Source organism: Schistocerca cancellata, chromosome 7, assembly GCF_023864275.1.
Source record: "Schistocerca cancellata isolate TAMUIC-IGC-003103 chromosome 7, iqSchCanc2.1, whole genome shotgun sequence".
In the NCBI taxonomy this organism is placed as follows: Eukaryota; Metazoa; Arthropoda; class Insecta; order Orthoptera; family Acrididae; genus Schistocerca; species Schistocerca cancellata.
Genome location: NC_064632.1, coordinates 294,171,028 through 294,187,119, shown reverse-complemented (window position 1 = coordinate 294,187,119; position 16,092 = coordinate 294,171,028). Strand labels below are relative to the sequence as shown.

At 42.6% G+C, this 16,092-nt stretch overlaps 1 protein-coding gene across 4 annotated transcripts in view; it reads left to right on the top strand.

Moving 5' to 3' along the window:
- LOC126091995 (radial spoke head protein 9 homolog) overlaps positions 1-16,092 on the top strand; it is a 114,091-nt gene that overhangs the window by 56,733 nt on the left and 41,266 nt on the right. For 3 of the 4 annotated variants that reach the window (XM_049907368.1, XM_049907369.1, XM_049907370.1), the window contains one exon: positions 15,592-15,886. In XM_049907368.1, the coding sequence (XP_049763325.1) occupies positions 15,592-15,886 (295 nt within the window). Of the gene's footprint in view, positions 1-15,591; positions 15,887-16,092 lie in introns of those variants that run through there. The other variant, XR_007521293.1, reaches the window with a different exon arrangement.

The window sequence follows — 16,092 nt, the reverse complement described above, 5'->3', positions numbered from 1 at the left end:
ATAGGTTGGTGTTAGTGGGAAGTATCCAGATAACCCGGACGGTGTAACACTGCGCCAAGATGTGCTGGCCGTGCACCAAGGCATGTTTAGCCACAGGGTGATCCTCATTACCAACAAACACTGTCTGCCTGTGTCCATTCATGTGAATGGACATTTTGTTGCTGGTCATTCCCACATAGAAAGCTTCACAGTGTAGGCAGGACAAAGGGAAACGCCATGGGTATCAGGATGGCCCCCTGGAGAGCCACATTCAGAATCTGATCCAGTCCCGGAAGCAAATAACCAGAGCCACTTCCTCATCCTCTCAAGCCCAGAACCTCCCACAGAACAACCACAAAAGTGCCCCACTTGTGACAGGATACTTTCCGGGACTGGATCAGATTCTGAATGTGGCTCTCCAGCAGGGATATGACTTCCTCAAATCCTGCCCTGAAATGAGATCCATCCTTCATGAAATCCTCCCCACTCCACCAAGAGTGTCTTTCCACCGTCCACCTAACCTTCGTAACCTCTTAGTTCATCCCTATGAAATCCCCAAACCACCTTCCCTATCCTCTGGCTCCTACCCTTGTAACCGCCCCCGGTGTAAAACCTGTCCCATGCACCCTCCCACCACCACCTACTCCAGTCCTGTAATGCGGAAGGTGTACACAATCAAAGGCAGAGCCTCGTGTGAAAGCACCCACGTGATCTACCAACTGACCTGCCTACACTGTGATGCATTCTATGTGGGAATGACCAGCAACAAACTGTCCATTCGCATGAATGGACACAGGCAGACAGTGTTTGTTGGTAATGAGGATCACCCTGTGGCTAAACATGCCTTGGTGCACGGCCAGCACATCTTGGCGCAGTGTTACACCGTCCGGGTTATCTGGATACTTCCCACTAACACCAACCTATCCGAACTCCGGAGATGGGAACTTGCTCTTCAATATATCCTCTCTTCTCGTTATCCACCAGGCCTCAATCTCCGCTAATTTCAAGTTGCCGCCACTCATACCTCACCTGTCATTCAACAACATCTTTGCCTCTGCACTTCTGCCTCGACTGACATCTCTGCCCAAACTCTTTGTCTTTAAATATGTCTGCTTGTGTCTGTATATGTGTGAATGGATATGTGTGTGTGTGCGAGTGTATACACGTCCTTTTTTCCCCCTAAGGTAAGTCTTTCCGCTCCCGGGACTGGAATGACTCCTTACCCTCTCCCTTAAAACCCACATCCTTTCGTCTTTCCCTCTCCTTCCCTCTTTCCTGATGAGGCAACAGTTTGTTGCGAAAGCTTGAATTTTGTGTGTATGTTTGTGTTCGTTTGTGTGTCTGTTGACCTGCCAGCACTTTCATTTGGTAAGTCACATCATCTTTGTTTTTAGGTATATTTTTCCAAAATGTATTAATATAGGCATACCCAGGGAAGTGTATTGGCCCCTGTCCTCTTCCTTATATATGTAAATGATTTTCCACAGAGTGTCAGGTATGGAGAGAAAATACTATTTTCCGATGAGAGCACCACAGTGGTTACAGACTGAAATTCAACTCAGTTAGCAGAAAAAGCCAATGAAGCTCTCAGAGACATCTCCAACTGGGCCTAAGAAATAGAGAAACTTTAAATGTGAAAAAGACAAACTGTATAAACTCCTGACTGAATAAAAACCCAGTGATATTATATAAAAAGTCAATAATGATGTGCTAGATCATATAACTGATACCAAATTCTTGGTGATGAATGTAGATTACCAGTTTAAATGGACAGAACATGCGAGAATTTTGGCAAAGAAGCTATCCTCAGTGTGTTACGCCCTGCCAGTCCTTGCACCTGTGTGCAGCATTTCATGCCTCAAAGTAGTCTACTTCAGATATATACATTCAATCCTCATTATGGGCTAAAGTTTTGGGGAATAAGTGCTGGGAACAGACAGACTATATTCAAGATAAAGAAAAGAGCTGTACAAATAGTAACAAACAGCTGTAACAGGGCGTAGTGTAAAGATTTATTCAAAAAGCTAGAAATTCTGACAGTCTGTGGTGAAGCAAGCTGGGGTCTCTTTACTTGCTCTCTTGTTTTGCCATCTGCCTCCTTAAATTTATTTTATTTTCATTTTTGCCTACTTACCATTAACATGCATGAGTATAATATGCATCTCTATAAAAGAGGAAGATTGTCCCTCAGTCGTAAGGAATATAGCACCAAGTCTAATTTTGTGCTTAGTTTTGTGTATGTAATTTATTTCCTAATTTATTTTGACCATTTCTAGTTAATATATTTTGCTACAGATCATTATAGGGTGAAATCAGTAATCATTTTGTGACTTAGATTCTATTGTTGACTTATAAACAAACATAAAATCTGTAATAATTATGGGAATGGGATCGGTAATCGGGATGTAGAAAACTTAATTCCTGTATATGTCATAGCTCATGTATATTTACACTTAATACTGCATATGTACAGAATGAACTGACTAAAGTAAAATTAAGATGGAGGCTCAACAGAGCACTTAGAGTTCACAGATATTAAGTTTCATAGGCAACACGAACTATCGACGCCACACAGACCCCCCACCCCCGGCAGTACAGAGTACTAGAGATGTCCAAGGGTGAGGGGTGCAGGCGTTGACGTCGGTGGAAATCATGCGCGTAGGCAGGTGCACCACAGGTACTTCCATCTCGAACAAGGTGGGTTGTGCAGGTGGAGCAACAAGAGGCAGGTCCACTTCGTAGTCAGTCAGCCACCGTGGCCAGATGAGACTGCGGCCGGCCTGGGAGTACGCAGGCGGGTCAGTCGACGGCGTGGTGGAGGCGTGTGTGGCACTTAAGTGGATTGAGCCATCCGTAGAAATGAAAGCACGTAGAGATGCTCGGTCACACTCATGCGGGAGTGTGAGGTTTTGTGCAATGTTGATGTGTAAGGGTCCGTCCGATGGCGCCACCTTGGTATCTGTCAAAAGAATGAGCACTCAGTCATCGAATGTCACTATAGAAATGTCGTTCACTCAGTGGCAGTGGCATTCTGCAGGACTAACTGGTAGTAGGTGTGTGTGTCTCCGACATTGCAGGTGAGGGTGCGAAACCTGTGCAGGGTGAAACAGGAGACGAGGTCGGGAAAATAGTGAGCGGTGGCGAACAGTCTTCGGTGGAAGAGGTGTGTGGTGAGGTTGATGGGAGGACATCTTCATTCTCAGTCAAGGATGGATCGTCTGCAGAGTCCGACTGTGGCAGTGTGAGACCATCAGGGTCAACGAAAGCCAGTTTCAGGCGATGCAGGGAAACTGTCTGTGTGTGTGGTCATTAATCATGATATCAAAAGTCGTGTCCCCCCACTGGAGGACCTTGTAGGGGCGAAGATAAGGAGGTTGAAGAGCCTGCCTAACTGCATCATCAATCAGCATGACGTGGGAGCAGTCAGAGAGTGCGGTGGGAACATAAGTCTCGGGCGGTGAGTGACTGATGGATGGTTGCAAACGTGTTTGCTGAAAATGTGTGCACATCCGGCTAATGAAATCTGGCAAGGGGGGAAGATCCTCGCTAACCTGAGGAAGAATAATATCACCCAGTAGGACCATATTCTCACCGAAAACAAATTTGGATATAGTCCCCTGTAGGTCAGGTTTATAGGTCAAGCGTAGACCACGTAGCACCCACGGGAGAGCTTCCAACCAGAGACAATCATGGCATTGAAGTGCCGTCTTGAGGGTGCGGTGCCATCACTCCACCAACCCATTGCTTTGTGGGTGATAGGCGGTAGTGTGTATTTTTTTAATACCACAGATATTGCAGAGGATGGTGAAAAGGGAGGATTCAAACTGTTGACCCTGATCGATGGTGATAGTGGTCGGGCACCCGAAATGAGCGATCCACGAGCCAATGAAAGCCTTGGCTACCATCTCAGCAGTAATGTTAGAGAGAGGGACAGCCTTGACTCAATGAGACAAATGGTCAATAGTTGATAAGATATATCTATGGCCCTCCAAAGGAGGAAGAGGCCTGATCAGATCAATATGTACATGACGGAATTGTCCTGTGGGAATGTCAAACTTGCCCAGGGCGGTGGCTGATCTTGTTGCGCTGGCAAGCAATGCAGCTGCATTCCCAGGTTTGACAGTCCCATCTGATATTCTTCCAAACAAAATGTTCTGACATGAGACGTGTGGTGGCTCGAAGGACCGGGTGGGCGTAGAAAACCTGTCGGTGCAGCCCAGGTGGGAGCTAAGGGCGTAGGGTGCCGGTCAAAGAATCACACTACACTTCGTCAGAAATGACAGGAAATTTAGCCTTTGTGAAAACAAGTGGTGTTTGTGGGTCTCATAGGAGAGCCTGAGAATTTTTGTCAGAAGCTTGTACTGAGGCCAGATCGGAAAGATCAACGATGCAGGAAACAGCACTGATCCACGAGAAGAAATTTGCAGCAACTTTATCTTCACCCTTGATGTAACAGACGTCCATTGTGAATTGAGAAACCAGGTCAAAGTGGCGGTAACATCAAGGAGAAGCGTCCTAAGGTGGGTTGCAGAACGCTTCTGCCAGTGGTTTGTGAGCGGTGAGGACGTCCCTCGACATCGGGGCGGAAATGTTTGATTGCCTTGTAAACAGAAAAGAGCTCTCTATCGAATGCAGAATGTTTTCTCTGAGCCATAGATAGTTTCTTGGAGAAGAAATGAAGGGTAGAAACTGTGTCGCCCTTGTGTTGTTGCAATACTGCCCCCACCGCGATGTCGCAGTCGTCTGTAGTGATGAATAACTCGGTTGAGAGGTCAGGGTGGGTGAGTGTCACAGTCTGAACTAAAGAAGTCTTCAGAGCCTTGAAGGCCTCTAGCATCGGAGCAGTCCAAGAGATGGGTTTGATACCGGAAGTTTGTTTGCCTGATAGCCCGTCCGACAGGGGTGCCTGAACAGTGGCGGTGGAAGGTAGATGGCAACGATAGTAATTGATGGTAGCGAGGAAACAGCAAGTAGCCGGGGGCAGCAGAGACATGGAGCCTGCACACGAGATTTGGAAGGCTGTATTCCATCAGCAGAGATGGTGTAACCTAGGAAGAAGACTGATGCCTGGCAAAACTGAAACTTGTCTTTGTTAACCTCGACACCATTGGAGTTCAAGGTCTGGAGGACCGTAAACAGATGATTTTCATGTTCCTCCACTGAGCTGCTGAAAACTAGAATGTCATCCAACAGTTGCAATCATAGAGCTTGGAAATCCAATGGAAACATGTTGCTAGTTTGATGAATTATGTTTCTTGTCACATCAAGTTGACGGTCATGCCCAGATGTGTCATTATCCAAGTGAATACCTCTTCTAAACATGCAACATGCCATGGATGCAGGTCAGTGGGGACAGTATTGTGCAATGGAAGACATACATTTCGCAGTCCATGGGACTGCACCATGACAGCGGTGGATTATGTGAACAATAGTGTGGATCACCTGCATCTCTTTGTGCTTCATTCTGTCCCTATAGTGCAGGAATCTTCTAACAGGATAACTGTCCATATCACTAGGCCAGAATTGTGGTGCACTTGTTTGCGATGCATGACAGTGAACTCATGTTGATGTTTTGGTTACCATCTTGGTTACCAAATTCACCTGGTCTGGAACCAGTGAAACACATCTGGGATACTGACTGAAATTTCCACTGTGCAGCAGAGTGTGGGCTGGTACAAAACTTTCTGGCAGATTAAATCTGTGTGCCAGACCAAGACTCAAATTTGTGACCTTTGGCTTTTGTGGGCAAGTGGTCTACCAAACAAGCAACCCAAGCACCACTCACAACCCATCATCACAGCCCTAGTTCTGTCAGTACATCATCTTTGACCTTCCACACTTCACAGAAGTTATTCAGAGATGGGCCATGAGTCATGCTTTGCCAGCTCGGTCGGTAGAGCACTTGCCCACAAAAGACATAGGTCCCAAGTTCAAATATCGGTCCAGGACCCAGTGCTAATCGGCCAGGAAGTTTCATATTGGTACACACTTCACTACAGAGTGAAAATTTTGTTCTAGGAACTTTCCCTGGGCTGTGGTTAACCCATGTCTCTGCAATATCCTTTCTACCTGAAGCGCTAGTCTTGCAAGTTTTGCAGAACTTCTGTGGAGTTTGAAAGGTAGAGACGAGGTACTGGCAGAGGTAGGGCTGTGAGGAGGGGTTGTGAGGCATGCTCAGGTAGCTCAGTCAGTAGAGCAGTTGCCTGTGAAAGACAGAGATCCTGAGATAGAGTCTTCATTTGGCACACTGTTTTAAATTGCCGGAAAGTTTCAGCTGGGATTCTTTTGTACACCGGCTTTTATGCTCACAAACCACTGGCCCTTAATTTATAGGACTTGCATAAACTGCACGTAGACATCTTGTGTCACATACTTCCAGAAATCTTCCAAGGACTTGTTGAATCCATACTATGCAGAGTCATTTCTTTATTGCATTCCAAAGGTGGACTAACTCAATGTTAAGCAAGTGTTGATGTGTTGACTCACCAGTGTCATTTGAGGTTCAAAAACAGTTTAACACTAATACAGCACAACAAATACTTTGTTAGTAATGCAAGAAGTCTTTTTAATTTTGTGTCAGATCTAACAGATTCATTTTTTCAATCATATGGTATAGAAGAAGCACATACATGCAGGGAAATGGTAATTATGTTGAATAAGTGTAAGGAAGGTTTTTGTCATTGATTACAATGGCTAGTTCCATTGTTAAAGGCTGATTTGGAAAAAAGAAGTCACACAAAAAAGCATGAATTAATATGTAGAAGTTACTACATCCCAGTACTGAAGGAGTAACAAGGGGAGGTACAAGGTGTGTTTTTTAAGTAAGTTGAAATTAAAAAAAGACGTGCTAAGATATCTCAATAATTTTATTTTTACATGAAAGCCTGTACCTTAATCTACTTTTCTACATAATTTCGTGTGTATGTTTGTGTTTGTTTGTGTGTCTATCGACCTGCCAGCGCTTTTGTTTGGTAAGTCTCATCATCTTTCTTTTTAGAAATATTTTTCCCACGTGGAATGTTTCCCTCTATATATATATATATATATATATATATATATATATATATATATATATATATATATATATATATATATATATATATATGTGTGTGTGTGTGTGCGAGTGTATACCTGTCCTTTTTTCCCCCTAAGGTAAGTCTTTCTGCTCCCGGGACTGGAATGACTCCTTACCCTCTCCCTTAAAACCCACATCCTTTCGTCTTTCCCTCTCCTTCCCTCTTTCCTGACGAAGCAACCTTGGGTTGCGAAAGCTTGAATTTTGTGTGTGTGTTTGTGTGTTTTTTTATTGTGCCTATCTACCAGCGCTTTCCCGCTTGGTAGGTCATGGAATCTTTGTTTTTAATATATTTTTCCCATGTGGAATGTTTCTTTCTATTTTATTTATATCATTATGAAGCAACCGTTGGTTGCGAAAGCTTGAATTTTGTGTGTGTGTTTGTGTTTGCTTGTGTGTCTATCAACCTGCCAGCACTTTCGTTTGGTAAGTCACATCATCTTTGTTTTTAGAAACAAAGATTCTATGACTTACCATAGAAAATATATGACTGTGGAAAAATACACTATTGCATTCAGACCTATCATCCTTAGTGATGGGTTTCAAACAATGGAAAATCCAGGATGGAATGTAACAATATTATGAAAAGGGAAGTTGCTACTCACCATATAGCGGAAATGCTGAGTCGCAGATAGGCACAACAAAAAGACTGTCACAAATAACGCTTTGGACATTAAGGTTTTTGTAAACAATAGACGACACACACACACACACACACACACACACACACACACACACACACACACAGACGACTGCAGCCTCAGTCAACTGAAACCACGCTGCGAGCAGCAGCACCAGTGCATAATGGGAGTAGTGACTGGGTGGGGGTAAGGAGGAGGCTGGGGCAGTGAGGGGGAGGGATAGTATGGTGGGGATGGCAGATGGTAAAGTGCTGCAGGTTAGATGTAGGGCAGGGGAAATGTGGGGTGGGGGTGGGGAGTAGCGGAAAAGGAATGAAGTAAAAAGACAGAGTATGATGGCGGAATGACAGCTGTGTAGTGCTGGAATGGGAACAGGGAAGGGGCTGGATGGGTGAGGACAGTGACTAATGGAGGTTGAGGCCAGGAGGGTTATGGAAATTTAGGATGTATTTCAGGGAAATTTCCCACCTGCACAATTCAAAAAAGCTGGTGTTGGTGGGAAGGATATGTCTTAGGCTGAGAATCAGCATGATCAGCAACAGGATGGTCTACTTGTTTCTTGGCCACAGTTTGTCGGCAGCCATCCATGCAGACAGACAGCTTGTTCATTGTCATGCCCAAGTAGAATGCAGCACACTGGTTGCAGCTTAGCTGGTAGATCACGTGACTGGTTTCACAGGTAGCTCTGCCTTTGATGGGATAGCTGATGTTAGTGATCGGACTGGAGTAGGTGGTGGTGGGAGGATGTATGGGTCAGGTCTTGCATCTAGGTCTGTTACAGGGGTATGAGCCATGAGGTAAGGGGTTGGGAGCAGGGGTTGTGTAAGGATGAATGAATATATTGTGTTGGTTTGGTGGATGGCAGAATACCACTGTGGGAGGAGTGGGCAGTACATTTCTCATTTCAAGGCACAGATTTGTTTTTGTATGAGGTTGGGAGGATAATTATGATCTCTGAAGGCTTCAGTGAGACTCTCGGTATATTTTGAGAGGGACCGCTCATCACTGCAGATGCAACGATTGTGGGTGGCTAGGCTATACAGAAGGGACTTCTTGGTACGGAATGGGTGGCAGCTGTCGAAGTGGAGGTATTGCTGGTGGTTAGTAGGTTTGATATGGATGAAAGTACTGACATAGTCATCTTTGAGATGAATTTAAACATCTAGGAAGGTGGCTTGTTAGGTTGAATAGAACCAGGTGAAGCAAATGGGGGAGATGTTGTTGAGGTTGTGGAGGAATGTGGATAGGGTTCCTCAGACTCGATCCAGATAGCAAAGATGTCATCAACGAATCTGAACCAAGTGAGGGGTTTAGAATTCTGAGATTTTAGGAAGTATTCCTCTAGATGGGCCATGAATAGATTGGCATAGGATGGTGCCATGCAGATGCCCATAGTTGTACCCCAGATTTGTTTGTAGGTAATGCCTTCAAAGGAGAAGTAATTGTTGGTGAGGATATAGTTGGTCATGGTGACTAGGAAGGATGTTGTTGGTTTGGAATCTGTCAGGCTCTGGGAAAGGTTCAATAGCAATAAGGCAATTGGCACTAAGAATGTTAGTGTAAAGGGAGATGGCATCAATATTTATGAGCAGGGCACCATGTGGTAAAGGGACAGGAACTGTGGAGAGTCAGTGGAGGAAATGGTTGGTATATTTTGTATAGGAGGGTAGGTTCCAGGTAATATTTTGTAGGTGTTGATGTATGAGAGTGGGGGCACAGTAACCGGTCACAAGGGGGCATCCTGGGTGGTTAGGTTTATGGATTTTAGGAAGCATGTAGAAGGTAGGAGTGCAGGGAATGGCAGAGGTATGTATTGTATGATTATATGATAGTGGAACAAACACTGGTAGCAGTTACTTCTGTAATATTTTGTAGGTGTTGATGTATGAGAGTGGGGGCACAGTAACCGGCCACAAGGGGGCATCCTGGGTGGTTAGGTTTATGGATTTTAGGAAGCATGTAGAAGGTAGGAGTGCAGGGAATGGCAGAGGTATGTATTGTATGATTATATGATAGTGGAACAAACACTGGTAGCAGTTACTTCTGTAAAATATCTGGGAGTATGCGTGCGGAACGATTTGAAGTGGAATGATCATATAAAATTAATTGTTGGTAAGGTGGGTACCAGGTTGAGATTCATTGGGAGAGTCCTTAGAAAATGTAGTCCATCAACAAAGGAGGTGGCTTACAAAACAATCGTTCGACCTATACTTGAGTATTGCTCATCAGTGTGGGATCCGTACCAGATCCAAAGAAGAGCGGCGCGTTTCGTCACAGGGTTATTTGGTAACTGTGATAGCGTTACGGAGATGTTTAACAAACTCAAGTGGCAGACTCTGCAAGAGAGGCGCTTTGCATCACGGTGTAGCTTGCTCGTCAGGTTTCGAGAGGGTGCGTTTCTGGATGAGGTATCAAATATATTGCTTCCCCCTACTTATACCTCCCGAGGAGATCACAAATGTAAAATTAGAGAGATTAGAGCGCGCACGGAGGCTTTCAGACAGTCGTTCTTCCCGCGAACCATACGCGACTGGAACAGGAAAGGGAGGTAATGACAGTGGCACGTAAAGTGCCCTCCGCCACACACTGTTGGGTGGCTTGCGGAGTATAAATGTAGATGTAGATGTAGATGTAGGTGAGTAGAGAGGTGGACTCCAGGGAGAGGTTCTGGAATGGGCCTAAGGATTTGAGTAGTGATGAGAACCTGCTGTGTTTCTGGAGTGGGGTCACTGTGGCAAGGTTTGTAGGTGGAAGTATCTGACAGCTGGCAGAGTCCTTCTGCCAGGTAATCCTTGCAGTTCAAAACAACAGTGGTGGAGACTTTGTGTGCAAGTAGTATTATAAAGTAGGGATCAGTTTTTAGATGGTGAACTGCGGTTCTTTCTGCAGATGCAAGGTTAGTTTACATGTTGAGGGATTTGGGGAATGATGGTGAGGCAAGGTTCAAGGTTAAGAAATTCTGGAAAGTTGACAGGGGGTGATTTGGGAGCACTGGAGATGGATCATGGTTGGATGGAGGACTGAGTTAGGCAGGGTTCAATATTGGTCTTTGGTTGAATCTGATTGGTAGCATTGGTGGTGAAAAAGTTTTTCCACTGTAGGGACCGGAAGGAGGAGATACGGTCTCTAATAAGAACTATATGATTGAATTTGGGAGTGGGGCAAAAGGTGAGGCCTTTGGAAAGAACTGATATTTCTGTGGGGCTAAGGCTTCTGGAGGAAAGATTGATGACTGTGTTACGGGTCTATTTAGGTTCTGGATTCTTTGTGGTGGTGGGAGGGAGTTTTGGAGTATGGTGTATGTGTAGTAGGTCTGCGAGACAGGGTTTGTCAGCTATGACGGGATGTGGGGGAGGTTTGGAGGTTTTTGTAGAGGTGGTGGACAGTGGTACTCCAAGGCAGGAGTAGGAAGTGAGCAGGGTGGAGAGCTTTTTGAGGTGGTGTTGTGCATGTTGCTCATGTTCCTGCAGGGCAAGAGTTTTATTGTATGTCTTGGGTTCCAGGAATTTGGGATTGCATAGTAGGAGAATTTTGTGGATGGAGAGAAGGTACTGCAAGGAGGTTTGGGATTGGTTGATATGGTTTTGCAGGACAATGTTGGTGAGTGCTAATGATTGGTGGAATATAAACAGGTGGAGGTCTTTGTGCTAGGACAGGTGGCAGCTAAATATGGGTAATTTGAATGTAAGGTAATTAGGGGGGACTCCATGAGCCAAGCAACAACATAGGAACAGTATGTGGGACTGGTATCTGGCTAGCGATTTCTGTATTGATGCAGCTGGAAGGAGCAAAGATCCATGGTGGTGGAAAAAACGAGAAAAAATTATGTAAATGACTTTGAATTATGTCCAAAAAATTTCGCAAAAATACACCCAAACATGTGAAAATTCATGAAAATGATGAAATGGATGCAAAAGGGGGAAACTAGATGAAATCTGAGGGAGGCGACAATAGCGAAAGGTGAAAACTCCCTAAAATTGGCGAGAAGTCACAAGGATCAAATTAATGCATAAATAATAAAAAAAAATATATAATGCCCATAGCTTTACCACTATTGAACACTACCTTTCCCAATGCCTGATGGATTCCAGACCAACAACCTCCTTCCTAGTCGTCATGACCAACCATATCCTCGCCCACAATTACTTCTCCTTTGAAGGCATTAACTACAATGAAATCTGGGGTACATGGCACCATCGTATACCAACCTATTTATGGCCCATCTAGAGGAATCCTTCCTAAAAACCCAGAATTCTAAACCCCTCACTTGGTTCAGATTCATTCATGACATCTTTGCTATCTGGATCGAGTCTGAGAACACCCTATCCACATTCTTCCACAACCTCAACAACATCTTCCCCATTTCCTTCATCTGGTCCTATTCAACATAACAAGCCACCTTCCTAGATGTTGACTTCCACCTCAGAGATGGCTACATCGGTACCTCCATCCATATCAAACCTACTAATCACCAGCAATATTTCCACTTTCACAGCTGCCTCTTGTTCCGTACCAAGAAGCCCTTTACGTACAGCCTAGCCACCTGTGGTTGTAACATCTGCAGTGATGAGCAGTCCCCCTCAAAATATACCGAGAGTCTCACTGAAGCCTTCACAGATCGTAATTATCCTCCCAACCTTGTACAAAAACAAATCTGTGCCCTAAAATGAGAAATGTCCTGCCCACTATCCTTCTCACTCCTCCCACAGTGGTATTCTGCCATCCGCTTAACCTACACAATATACTCGTTCATCCTTCTCTCCTTTCCAATCTCCCCCCCCCCCCTCCCCCCACCTCTCACCTACCCTCCGTCTAACCTGCAGCACTTCACTGTCCGCCACTACCACCATACTATCCCTCCCCCTCCCCACCACAGCCGCCTCCTTACCCCAATCCAGTCGGCACTCCCATTATGCACTGGTGCTGCTGCTCGCAGTGTTGGTTTCAGTTGCCTGAGACTGCAGTCTCATGTGTGTGTGTGTGTGTGTGTGTGTGTGTGTGTGTGTGTTGTCTATTGGTGACAAAGGCCTTAATGGCTGAAAGCTTTATTTGTGACAGTCTTTTTGTTGTGCCTATAGCATTTCTGCTATATGGTAAGTAGCAACTTTCCTTTTCATAATATTGTTAGTGATGGGTTTGTCACAAGGGACTGTGAAGTGAACATAATCAAAAATGATATGTACTGGTGTTGAATTCATAGTTTTTGGAATAACTAAGCTAACTGGTGGCAGTGCTTGCCAGTGATGTTTAATCCATAGGGCTGGTGCTGGAGGTGGGAAGGTGTGATATGCAAAGCATAGCTCCAGAAAGTTCAGACCAATTTCAGCTAACATTGGTACACATTTGTCTTACCAACTGGGAAATATACTGTACAGCTAGAACTCCTGCATTGCTCAAAGTGATGAGTTGGAAGGGATGGCAGCTGTAGGAGGGTCTACATGTAAATATAGGTGTTGAATACATAGAGAAATTAAATCAACTTGATACTGGTGAATGCATATGGATTACTTCCTAAGAAAAAATTCTATGGGGCAAAGATATCATCAGCATCCCTTTTTTTGTGGTAGTGAGGAGAAAGAAATGGTGCCACATAACCACAGCTCTGGAATGCCTGATGCAGTTACGAACGAAGTTGATACCGGTGAATGCATATGGATTACTTCCTAAGAAAAAATTCTATGGGGCAAAGATATTATCAGCATCCCTTTTTTGTGGTAGTGAGAAGAAAGAAATGGTACCACATAACCACAGTTCTGGAATGCCTGATGCAGTTACGAATGAATTTGGAATATGTACGATTTACTCTCTGGAAAGGAATATTGACAGATTGTGACCCCCACTTGATTTCCTGGCTACAATTAGCATCTATCACACTTGACATGAATTCAGCCTTACCAATTCATGTATTAGACAATGAACTAAGGAAGAACTTGCTGCTTATCTATGTTTTTGAAGTTCTTGTACGTGTCAAAACTGTGTAGTTATCATTTAGAGGCTCAAAATTTCAGTTTTGCATCTTCTTTAAAAATGGAATTGGTTTCTAGAAATAAAGCTGGCAGTCAGTTTTAACCATCGTGCTTTTTTTAAAGTTTCTTGTTGCACAGATAACTTGATGTTATGAACATTACACCATAGGCACAATACCATACATGACATACACATAGCGTCTCCTCCTAAACCATCTACCAAGCTTCTGACCCTCTGACTTTCAGTTATAAACATGGTACACACACTCCAAGGTCAATACACTTATTACATTTTAATTTATTTATGCAGGTTACTAATGCATATTCAGATTTACATCAAATACAAAACAGATACTAGTAATTTTTATATAATATTTTTACTTTTTTGCAACGAGTAGAAACTATAAAAAATATAATTTAACATTCCTGCTCTTACAGTACAAAGAACTTCAAACTGACAAGTTGTTTTACTATTCTTGAAACAACATTACAATTTAATTTTTATTATTCTCTAAAGACACTTTTCCAAATTTTATGCATTGTTTTAGTATTACAAGAATCTGATTATGAGGACAGTATCAGTATTTGTGTGAAACAGGTAATGCTGTAGAATTTCTATTTGAGATGTAATTTATGCATTTAAATGCTTGGATTATAGCATAACACAACAAATTTGATATAATTTAAAATTAATTGTGAATATGCCTTCCTCTAAGTTTTCTAAGAGCTATACGATTTTGAAAGGTAATAACTTTTATATGAGTAAGTATGTAAATCTTGTAGCTAAGTGTTTTATTAGATTATGTATCAATTTGTGTTCTGTGATAGTTTAGATGGATTTTCATTTTCTTACACAAACTGTTGTCATTGCTTCTGAAGCTATTATTTTTACATATTTAAATGTCGCAAGCATAACCGTGATTGCGGATAATCAGAAACTTTTCTTTCCTTTATTAACTTGTGAGAATATAAACTGAATATTATAAAATTACCTTAGTATAAATGTTGAAGATAGTATCCTGATATTTATTCCTTCTTCTAAGGGCAATATATGCTAACAACTGAGCTCACAAACTTTTATTTAGTAAAGAACTAAATACATAGCACAAAAGTGTTAAAGTATCTGATACACAACCTGATTCAATAGTGAAGTCTCTAATATGTGATCTAAAACATTATAGCAGTAAGAAATTTCTAGTGTGTTTAGGGGTGGGATGTAAGTGGAATGGAGTTATTTTTAAAAATTTTAAAAATGATCAATACTGGTGTAAAAACCATAGCTCTGGCGTTCTCAAAGCTGATTGGTGTCCTTTTCCCCCATCCTTATTGGTGGGAGTGGCGGGATGAAATGTAAAGTCTAATGCTACAACTCTTTGAGAAATTTCAAACAAATTTGGAATACATAAGATTGGTATACATAATAACTGGGAAACATTGAGTAATCAGCCTGTAAGTAAATAGACTGAAACTAAAAAAAACTTTTTGTTACTTTGCCTATTAATATTTCAGCTTGGCAACAGTGGATCACAACCAGTGTGACATGAGTTACAGTGAAATGCAGAAAGTTCCTGTTGTTTGTGTTTTGTTTTAAGATTTGTATCGGATATCTTATGCTGACTCATACTTTGTTGTTGATACACATTTCAGCTGAGCTGCATAGAATAGGACATCCATTAATCTTTGGAATGTTAAATGATTATAATAGAAGTATTTATTTACTTTTTACATGCTATGTCATTTAACAATGCAATAACTCACAATATTCTTCTGTGTAAACTTTTTTCACTTGGAAATGTTTTAAAATCTTCCAGTTAGTTACCTAAAACAACAATAGCAGCGTATAAAAAATCTGAATATGTAGCAACCTATACAAAAAATTAGTCATACAAAAAACAGGTTGTTCTTATTTGTTGTACTAAACTGTTAATAGAATGAAGGACTCGTGGCTCCACTGAAGGAAGAAGATCGTCTGTCAGCAACGGTCTGGGCAGTAACAGAAGCTGCAGCAGTAGTGCCTAGAGGTGTATTTGTAGTTAACTCTGATGATGGTTGTCTCTCATGGAATCCATGTTTTGTTGGTCTGGGACACAGCAAGGCAGTCAGTCTGTCACATTATTTGCACCTGAGACCTCCGCGCAAACCCTGGAATACGTGCCTACTTACTGCTCCGTCACCTAATCCAGCCATTGATTGCCTTGATTCAGTTGACACTGACTTTCCACCAGGTATGAATTCTTTGTCATTATATTATTTCTAATTTGTTATATTTATGGAAAACAATGAAAGTAAAAATATCTTAATTTAGCATCTTTGAAGTTGGTAACACTAAAAATAATAATCACTATAAAAAAATTAATTAGATTTATGCAACAAGGAAACAAATATTCATATGAATTTAAAGGAAATATGCAGCTTGTTTTTCATGTCTGAC